General features: G+C 41.9%; 2 protein-coding genes across 5 annotated transcripts in view; one reads left to right on the top strand and one right to left on the bottom strand.

The window, feature by feature from the left end:
- The first annotated feature begins 2434 nt into the window (after window positions 1-2434).
- On the top strand, window positions 2435-7618 carry LOC122997610 (leucine-rich glioma-inactivated protein 1-like). Its single transcript, XM_044373873.1, has 8 exons — window positions 2435-3235; window positions 3396-3467; window positions 4066-4137; window positions 4228-4299; window positions 5177-5248; window positions 5655-5824; window positions 5918-6082; window positions 6211-7618. The coding sequence occupies exons 1-8, from the start codon at window positions 3039-3041 to the stop codon at window positions 7026-7028; spliced, it is 1638 nt and encodes a 545-aa protein (XP_044229808.1). The 5' UTR covers window positions 2435-3038; the 3' UTR covers window positions 7029-7618.
- Window positions 7619-8578: 960 nt separating this feature from the next.
- LOC122997030 (serine/threonine-protein kinase MARK1-like) overlaps window positions 8579-10271 on the bottom strand; it is a 31651-nt gene continuing 29958 nt past the window's right edge. For all 4 annotated transcript variants that reach the window (XM_044372920.1, XM_044372921.1, XM_044372922.1 and 1 more), the window contains exon 18: window positions 8579-10269. In XM_044372920.1, coding sequence (XP_044228855.1) covers window positions 9924-10269 — 346 coding nt within the window. In that variant the 3' untranslated portion in view covers window positions 8579-9923. The remainder of the gene's footprint in view (window positions 10270-10271) is intronic.

Raw genomic sequence — 10271 nt, 5'->3', positions numbered from 1 at the left:
CCTTCTGAAGGTTGCAATTTACAAGTGTGTACATATTTCTACCTTCCTGTGGGTTTATAGGTTGTTTAAAGTAGTGCTTCAACTTTTGACCTTTGACCGTTGGCATGTTGTTTGACCTCAGGTGGGATGGCTAGCAGATGTTGTGGTGCGTCATATGAGAATATCCCTCAAAGATCTGCATCATGCAGACACAGCTTTCACTGCCACTCTGCTGCTTCTTACTCTGCTGTAAAAATCTAAAAATCTGTCCACAATAGACCTCAACAGTTGCAACTATTGTGAAAATGTTAAGAAAAGCTAATTTTTAATTTCTAGTTTTTCAGTGACTCACAGGACCAGTAAGAGTGAAAGTAAATACACAGTGGCCATGTGTTGCTTGAAAAATGTGCAAGACAATTCTTGCAACAAGTGATAAAACAGCCTTTTGTTGAAAATTTTGTAAAAGAATATTTAAAATGAGGGTCAAAATAACACTAGCACTGCACACTGTGCTGCTTGCAATAATAGTAAATTACTTCAGTAGCCTAATATAGACTAATATGTTCAAGAGGATGTGTTTACTTATGCCTCAGCCATGACTGATCATCCCTTTTAATATGATTGGCTCAGGCAGGTGACTGACAGGTGCGTGCGAACTTCACAGTTCATACATGAACCAGAGAGCATCTCAGTTACAGAAGCGTCATAGGAGGTAAGCCAGCTTTGTGGACTGACAGCACATCTTAAGACAGCATGTTGGTCCAGAGGTCAAACAGCAAAACATCTCCTTCACTGGTGGAAGGAGATTGTGACATTTATTATGTCACACCACATAATGAAAGTTATTGCCACTGTGATAAAGATTAGAAAAATGATGATGACAACAATAACATAATTTAGTAATAAGGAAAAGACAAGAAAAGAAAAATGGAAAGAAGAAAACGAAGATGGAAAGATAAAACTTTATTGGACTGTAGATTTAAAAAATTACCACAAGAAATAGTAAGGTTAATTTTTAAACAAGTTCTCTCTGTTACAAGGGAACAGAAGAGAAATGCAACAAAGAGCGCCCATAAATCTATGGACCTCTAACAGGGCTCTCTATTCACTCTACACTTCCCTCTAGTGGGGAGGTTAGTCATTCAGGGCTTGGCAATTTTTACATCCAATCCACCCCAATTGTAATGTTTGTGTTGGGAAAAAACCATTTCTTTTTAATGCTATATTTATTTTAGATATAGAGTCTTTTTAATGGTGCTCATTTGTGCATAGTTACTAATTCCTGGTATCAATTAGTAGTTACAGAAGGCAGATAAGACAGATATTCAGAGTCCATTGAAAGTTAGAAACAGTTTCATTAGCTGTGGACATCTCTGTGGTCAAATAGTTGCAGGACAGTGTGCGTTCTATTCTGGTGATGAATGATGCCATTTATGAAGCACAGACAGTATGCGCATCATCTTGCAGCACAACAATAATATCCAGTGTTCTCCGTTTAGTCCAATAGCTACTTGTGGAAAAAAAAGACATTTGCTGCTTTCTGTCCCTTCCAGCTTCTCCATTTCCATATTGAATGTTTCCTCTCAGAAGAAGGGAGCCATCTTTAAGAGTCTCTCTCACTAATAGCTTTATTCTTCCATCACCCTCTAAAACAGTACAGCAGCATGAAAGAGAGTATGACCTCGCTCTTCTGACTGCCCTGCTTTCATTTTTACAGGCAAAATTGTGTTATCACAGTAAACAGACATTGGATATCAAATGACGTAATCACATCAGGGATAGAAAGACTGGAGGTCCAGAGCAGTATGTTTTTATTGAGAGACCTTTTTGTTAAAAAAAAACAACCCTCCTGCATGTTTCTTCCCAGAACAGTTTGGCGCATACAGGCCTGTCAGACACAGCAAGTAAACATATTAATCTTACAACTCAGGAAGAAATTAGATGATGAAGAAGACCATGTAGGGCTCCCAGTGGGTCCGGCTGCATATAGTCATGTCTGGCACAGCAAGAAGAGAACAGAAAAGCAGTAAAACAGTGTGGGCAATGTTTTTAGCAATAAAATATCAACTAATGAAGGTTTTTTTTAATGTGGCTTTGTGGAGTGAAATAAACATGATGTCATGCAGAAAAGGAGGATGGGAGCAACTCTTAACCTGTCCTTTGTCTGTAAGGGGCTGTTGGGGGGATGGGGTTCATTTTACTGAGGCAGACCAGCTGCCAAAATGACAGGAGGGCTTCCCCACGCCCCTCCACCACAGGGCAGTCACATTTTGCATCCATCAGTCGCCATAGAAACCACGCACAAACCAGGAAATAATGCAAAAAATCTCTGAAAAACCCAAAGAGCTGTTAATATATGAGCAGTACATGCAGGTTATATAAATGGTAGGATGTTGGCTGTCAAGTGGGCCACACTGAGCCAATATTAAAGCTATATTTCAATGATGACAATTCATTTTCCTTGGGTTTCCCTGCCGCTTCCCGCATAGAAAGCCCGTGTGCGTCTGCGCCACAGGCAGCAATCCGCTGGCTCATGTCAGCGCTTCTTTTTTTTTCCTCCAGCTGATTCACGAAAAATTACACAATTCCGTTGCCTATTGGCCGCAATCCTCCGAAGAGCTTAACGCGGAGTGTGTGGCGTTTGCTGAAATCATAGGCGTGGTTTTTTTGGATGGAGATGCTCCGTCTGCTCCCGCTGGGATCCCCACCTGCCCTCACACCGCTTCTGTCACCGCGCCAGCTGGCATTTTATTGAGCTTGAGCCACCACAGCGCGCATTTGATTTTATATTTGTCAGAGAGCTTATAGATTTTTTCAGGGGGTCTACGCGTAATTACAGAGCCGTGGACGTAGGCTACGGGGCGCACGGATTACAGTCTATGCTCCAGAGCGGCGGCGGCGCACGGCGCTTGGTGAAGATAAACAAGAGCGGACAGCGCGTCGCTCGGCCTGCAGGCAGAAGAAACAGCAGCAGCAGAGCGAAAGGAACCACAGCGGAGATCCTGGTTCATGTGTAGGGCTGTTCGACGCGCAGGTCGTGCCCGCGGCGGTTTGCAAGGATGGAAAATACACGCAAGATGCCTAAAAGATTGCCCTGGTTCGGTTTACTTGTGCTGGCGTGTGTTTTGCTTGTAGTGGACAGCAAGAGAGCCAGGCAGCCTCGCTGCCCCTCATCATGTACATGTACCAAAGATAACGCGCTGTGCGAAAGCGCAGGACTGATCCCTCGCAGCTTTCCCTCCGATGTCATATCACTGTAAGTCATATTTATCATTGTTTATAACGAAATCTCAGCCAGTGTTTGCCATGACAGAGATTTACCAATGCAAGCTCTGCAATATAGACGTGATTGTGCTGCTGGTATATGTCTGTGCTTTAAGGCTTAACAGTGTGTCTGTCGTGTTTTCCTCCCTCAGATCTTTCGTCAAGTCTGAATTCACTGAAATCCCGAAGGAGAGCTTCATCCACACGCCTGCCCTGCATCTCATGTGAGAAATCGCTCTGGAGCATTTTGTCTTTGTTACATGCTGTTAGTATCCAGTGAGATGATCAACGCCATGTTTAATGTTCAAGACATTCTCCCCTTCACTGATGCTACACATGAGAATCTAAAGGATCATGTAGCTGTGTTGATTGTGATGGAGAGCTTGAACAATGTTCATTTAGGAACAATTAGAAAATTATTTCCCTACATGCCTTTTCATATCATGTTAGAATATTTTGTGTGCTGGGTGTTCATCCATGTTGCCTGATCATGTATCTGTGTGTATTGTGAAAATCAGACCTGGTCTGGTATCAGACTTAAGGGGAATCCCTCCTTTTGAAGAGGGAATCCCCTTCATGGGGTGGAGTATTGACTGAGTCACCATGTTCTTCAAAACAAACATGTAAGACTGCAGGAATCCAAATGGAGCATTGATCCTTGTCTTTGATGTATTTGGGTACTGTTAAAGAAGAAAGGAGAGGGTTTTCTATCAGACAGATCCATTTTTTCAGAGTAGACAGCTGCTAATGTGGGAGGACAGCTTGTTATTATCCAATTTGTGGCCCTGCAGTAAAATATTAAGTCAGGATCTCTTTGTGCAGCCTCTTCACAGCCAACAACCTGGATTCTATAAACGAGGATGCTTTCCTTGGTCTTCCTCACCTGGAGTATCTGTGAGTAGACAACAAAAATTTACTCTGGAATCTATTTCTAAAAGCCATCATTGTCTTCTTCCTCGTGCACTTATTCAAAACCTTTTACAGATTCATAGAAAACAACCAAATCAAGTCGATATCGCCGAATGCTTTCCGCGGACTGAAAACCTTAGTGCATCTGTGAGTATACAATTCTTCAGCAAACACACAAGTGATAAGGATGCAATTCTGATGGCCTTTTTGTAGGTGAGAAAATACAAGGAATTTTGCTGTTATTTGTATCAGTTAAAGATGTTGCAATTTGTCTGCAGGTGCAGGGAAGCAATGAAATGCTGACAAAGTTTATTACACAACACCCATTGCACCAGACATTTTTATAGGCACTGTGCAGCTGTTAAAACGATTATAAAGCAAATCCTGTCACCTTCACTGTCCAACTTAATAAAACTTTGAAGCTGAAGACCCATTATATGTACATTTAGTAAAGTAAGTAAATAAAATGTCTTAAATCCTACATTGTGCTGAGAGGGGAGATCAATCATCAATCTCCATTTCTTTTAGAGAAAGTAAAAGTTGAGATTTTCTCACTTTGTTGGCAAAGACCAAGATGTCAAACACAAGATGAAGTGTCATGAAATTGAATACAGCTCTAAGAAAATCTTCTTAACAGTGAAAACTACTTTTTTCCCCTAACCCTAACCCCTTTGTTGCAGAGAAATCCATAAAATGGCTGAGAAAGCAGCTCTAAAAATAGCTTAATGTTTCCTCAAACTCACAAAAAGCAATGTTCCTGCCTTCAGTCTCCAGGGTGGCAATGTGTGCCCAAGCTCTTTAACAGATATCCGTATATTCCACTGCAAGGAAATGCTGCATAACCACATCCACATTTAGGTTTTGTGAAGCAGTGCAAGTTCCCCTCACAATACACGTAACACACAAATAGCAGAATCTGTGTGTCGTTTGCATTTAGTAATATGAACAGGGAAGGATAGGAGAGGTGAAAGCAGTACATTGATTAATTATCACAGTGCACCTGCCATTTTTCTCTCTTTTTCAGGAGTCTGGCTTACAATAATCTTGAGACTCTGCCCAAGGATTTGTTCAAGGGTCTTGAGGCCTTGACTAAAGTGTAAGTATGAATTTCACTCTTGCAAAACAAAAAGATGAATTTCATTGTGTTACATAACATATAATATAGCGATTGTGAACAATGAGTTTTCTGCACAGTCTATATATAGGTCGCTGCATCATTATTCTACTTCAGCCAAGGCTTGAAAAGTGTGTGGGCAGCTGGCGCATTTAACGCCATTAAAATTACATGTGAGGAATGCAGTGAAGAAGTGTTCAGCTCTCCTTTATAGTCCTTCTTGATATTAATGAGAGCAGAGTGTGAAGCTGAAAGGGCCAGAGAGCAAAGCTAGCAATCATACTCCAGCGACTGCAGAGTTTGAGGATGGAAATCCATTGGGAAAGCTGTCATTCCTGTCAGGCTTTTGAGGGTTTGGATGTTAGTTTGGTGGTTTTACTCCCCTCAGGGACTTGAGAGGGAACCAGTTCACTTGTGACTGTAAGCTGAAGTGGCTGGTGGAGTGGATTTACAGCACCAATGCAACCGTGGACCAGATCTACTGTAAAGGCCCGGCCTCACAGCTGGACAAGAAGATCAACGATCTGGTGCCACAGTCCTTTGATTGCATCACCACAGGTGGAGTGAAGATATGACACCATTCTCACAAATTTTTCACAATTTCCCTGACTTCTTAATGTTATTTAAAGTGTGTTTTTGATTCTCTTACAGAGTTCGCTTCCTACCAGTCCATGAAGTTCGAATCTATATCTGTGGAAGCATTTTCCTTTGGGAGTGACCAGTATGTGGTGTTTGCTCAGCCCTTCATTGGGAAATGCAGCTTTCTGGAGTGGGATCATGTGGAGATGGTCTTCAGAAACTTTGACGATATTGACAGTAAGTAAAAGTCATTTAAAATATTCTGTCACTGTGAATGAGCTGTAAGAGTTAAAAAGAGAGGGGAGGCGAAGTTGGAAAAGCAGCCACTAGATGGAGACATGAAGATCCTTCTTTCTCTTCACCAGGCACATCCACAGTGATCTGCAAACCTCTGGTGATTGACAACCAGCTCTTCATCATTGTGGCTCAGCTGTTCGGTGGCTCACACATCTATAAGCGCGACACCTCCGCCAACAAATTCATTAAGCTCCAAGGCATTGACATCCTCAAAATCCGCAAACCAAACGATGTTGAGACTTTCCGCATCGATGGAGAATCCTTCTTCGTGATGGCGGACAGCTCAAAGGCCGGTTCCACCACCATCTACAAGTGGAACGGCAATGGCTTCTACTCTCACCAGTCGCTCCACCCGTGGTACAGGGACACCGATGTGGAGTACATGGAGATATCCTCCAAACCTCACCTGATCCTGTCTAGCAGCTCCCAGAGGCCCGTCATCTATCAGTGGAACAAAAGCACCAAGCTGTTTGACCGACGCACCGACATCCCAGAGATGGAGGATGTCTATGCCGTGAAGCATTTCCAGGTCAAATCCGACCTCTTCATCTGTCTGACCCGCTTCATTGGCGATTCCAAAGTGATGCGCTGGGATGGGGCCCTCTTTCGAGAGATGCAGACCATGCCCTCTCGTGGCTCCATGGTGTTCCAGCCTTTCCCTGTGGGCAACTGGCAGTACGCCATTCTGGGCAGCGATTACTCTTTCACCCAGGTGTACCGCTGGGATGCCAAGAAGGGTGAGTTTGTCCACTTCCAGGAGCTGAACATCCAGGCGCCAAGGGCCTTCTCTCCTGTCTCCATAGACAACCGGCAGTTCCTGCTGGCCTCCAGTTTCAAAGGGAAAACCCAGATTTATGAGCACCTGGTTATTGATCTGAGCAACTGAGTGATTGTTTTCTTGACTGGTTGTTCAGTTGAGTGTTTTTGGTGTTTAAAGTTGGTTGTTGCAGCAGATTCGGTGCTGAACACTGAGAGGGATTATCAGTTGATCCTAACTTGAGAAAGGCAGACATTTCTCTTATTTATTTTTAAAATCTTCCATTGAAATCAGTGCATGATAAACTTAAAAAGATAAAGGCTTGTATCTCAACCAAATATATTTGGCTGAGATGCACACTGAGTTCAATGCATGCATCTCAAGTTAGGATTAGACCCAATATGTTGCCAAGACATTAATGCATGACCAGGGCCTCATGCGGGCCATTCCATCCTGATGAATGCAACATCCATGCTCATTAATCCATTAGTCCAAATCTAGCATTGGTTAGTAGATTTTTTTTTATGTGTGTTCAGGCATTCATGTGACTCAACAATCTTTATACATTTTTAATCTCATATATTTATCTACAAAAAGTAATAACGAAGTGGTACTTTTTAACCTATTAACATGTTAAAGGTGCAGTGAGCAGGATTTAGTGGCATCTAGGGGATAAGACTTGGCAGAAATGGAATATAATATTCATAAGTATGTTTTAATTAGCATATAGTCACCTAAAAATAAGAATTGTGTTTTCGTTAGCAAAGAATGAGCCCTTAATATCTACACAGGGAGCGGGTCCTCTTCCATGGAGCCTGCCATGTTTCTACAGTAGCCCAGAATGGACAAACCAAACACTGGCTCTAGAGAGGGCCTTTCGTATGTTTAACTAGTTTTGCTGCCAGTCTAGGTTCTCCTACACACTTGGAACAGGAGGGGGAGGGGTGTTCAGGTTGGTGCAATCTGCAGCCTCACCGCTAGATGCCACCAAATCCTACACACTGCACCTTTAAACTGAACAAATCTGCCAAAACGAAATGTTTACATTTTTCTGTCTTTCCACTTGTACGCGAAAATGATTTGTAAATGAAGCTTTTGTAAGTTTTAAGAGGGACCATGCCAGTTAAGATACACATTTGTTAAGGAGATTGATATCGTTTTAAAAACATGTTTATAATTTGGAGAATTATCAACAGAAACATTGTGTGAGATATCCTTGCAACTTACATTTTTATCGTCAATGGTTTGTATGATGTTTTAGGTATTGAAAATGATGATGATGTTTTAGGTATTGAAAATACAGTTTTCGTATGTATGGAAAACATTTTTGGGCACGCTTGGAACTATTTTCACACAGGTAAAGGAGCTGAAATGAAAAACTGAGGATATTGTTCATAATGCTAAACGTTTGACTAACATGTATGCAAAATACATCAATAGTGTCATCATTAGGATTAAGTTATTGGCTAATATCATGCTATTTAGAGTCAATAAAAGTTTACATCATTAACTGTTCTCATCTGAGCTTCCTGCTGGCGCTGTGTAGCATGACATGGCTTCAGTGTGAAACGCCGGCAACCTGGTCCTCAAAGCAAAATAACACACTAACACATCTACGTCATTGCTTGAAGTTAGTTGTGTAATTCTGGATTCAGCCATGAGAAATCAAATAAAATAAATACAAACAAATAAAATCCTTTTTATTTTCTCCAACAAAGTGCACGCCTCAATTCTACAAAGCAGCACATTACAATGTAATGGAATAAATACAGTAAAATCCGCTGAATTAAAAAAAAAAAGAAAAACACAAGCAAGGAGATACACAAGTACCTGCACAATCACACCGGTGGCAGGACTAAATCAGGCTCTTTAGAAAGGCTCCACGAGACTTCTTTCAAGGTGCTTGTTTGAGTTTTTCATGCATCTTCAGTCCTTTGGATAAAGACGTCCTGTTGTCCGCTTTCTAAAGGAAACCAATTTAAACCCTGCTTTTATGTAATTGAGGACTACCAAACTAACATGAAAGAAATACAGGTGCATACTCTCATGTTCATACACGTCACCCTGGAAAACTTGTGCAATCGCAGCAGGATCCCAAATCACCTACCTACTGCTGAGAGAAAATAAAGTGAACACATTTTTTCAGTTTTAACTGAACTTACTACTCAAGTCTATGTGGTGCAACTTAGTGTTTTTTTCCGTAGGCAAATAAAATATAACATAAAAGGCAAGGGAGCACATCCCTTAATATTCCACAAAATAATTTAGAGCTCTTTAAATAAAATTAAAAACACTATTTCCATATGGTGGCTCTTAAAAAAAAAAAAAAAAAGGAATAAAAAAAATCACAGACCAAAAGGATAATGCTCTAAGAGACATCAATTATATTAGGAAAGAACTCAAATCCCATGAAAAAAGACAGTATTGACAATAAAATTCTGTACAGAACTCAAAATCAATATACAATACAGTACCTGCAGATGTTATGCATACAGTACAATTCTCTTTTTACATAGTTTTAGTATGGGCTCCAGCCTGATCTATATACTGACTTAACACAGGTGGAAAAGCGGCTATTTTAGCTTTCAGTAATTTTAATGGTTATTCAGCGAGGAGAGTAGATCTTGTAGTAGGCGTTTAGAAAAAGAGACTGAAAACATTATTGCAGGATGGTCATCTTCAGTTGCATACTGCATGTGTTACATGAATGTGTCCAATGACGAGGAGCAGTGGGCTGATGAGAGAGACAGAGGGTCGGACGGAAGAAGAAGAAAAAAAAAAAGAGTGTTAGCGATTTTTGCTATCTCTCCGTCACAGAGGTTAAACCTTGCGATATCTCTCTGATCCACTACCCTGTACAGTACATTCGTGGCCAGTATTGCACGTTACCAGCCGAGTCCACCCTGATTCTGCACGGTGAGGACCTTCAGTGCTGAATTTTGTCCTGCAAGTCAACACTAATCCAGTGATGAGATGAGACCGTAACCAGAGCTCACCAAAGACTGACTGGGACTCCATCTGCTGTCACAGTTTGAGCTCATTGGCAATTTTGCAGGCGATATTCTTAAAGGCGATGGACGTGCCTGATATCCTCTTGAAGCGCACGCCGTTGAGGGAAAGGCGGGGCAGCTTGCACACCTCCATCTCCCACTGCACCAGGTTGTCCTGGCGAGCGTCGCCATGGACGCAGAAGAGAAGGAAGCGTTCGCGCTGCTCATAATCGCAGCTGTTGGCGTCCAGAACCTTTCGGATTTCTCTCATCATCTCAGCGGGCTCCATGGAGGAGGTGGTCTTCATGCTCCAGGTGAAACGCAGAGAGCGGGGTTTGGAGTCCCGACCCACATCCTCTTTAGTATCACCAGACACACTCCT

This window comes from Thunnus albacares, chromosome 14 (assembly GCF_914725855.1).
Source record: "Thunnus albacares chromosome 14, fThuAlb1.1, whole genome shotgun sequence".
Lineage (NCBI taxonomy): Eukaryota > Metazoa > Chordata > Actinopteri > Scombriformes > Scombridae > Thunnus > Thunnus albacares.
Note: the sequence above shows the minus strand (reverse complement) of the source record. Positions and strands in the feature narration are given on the sequence as shown.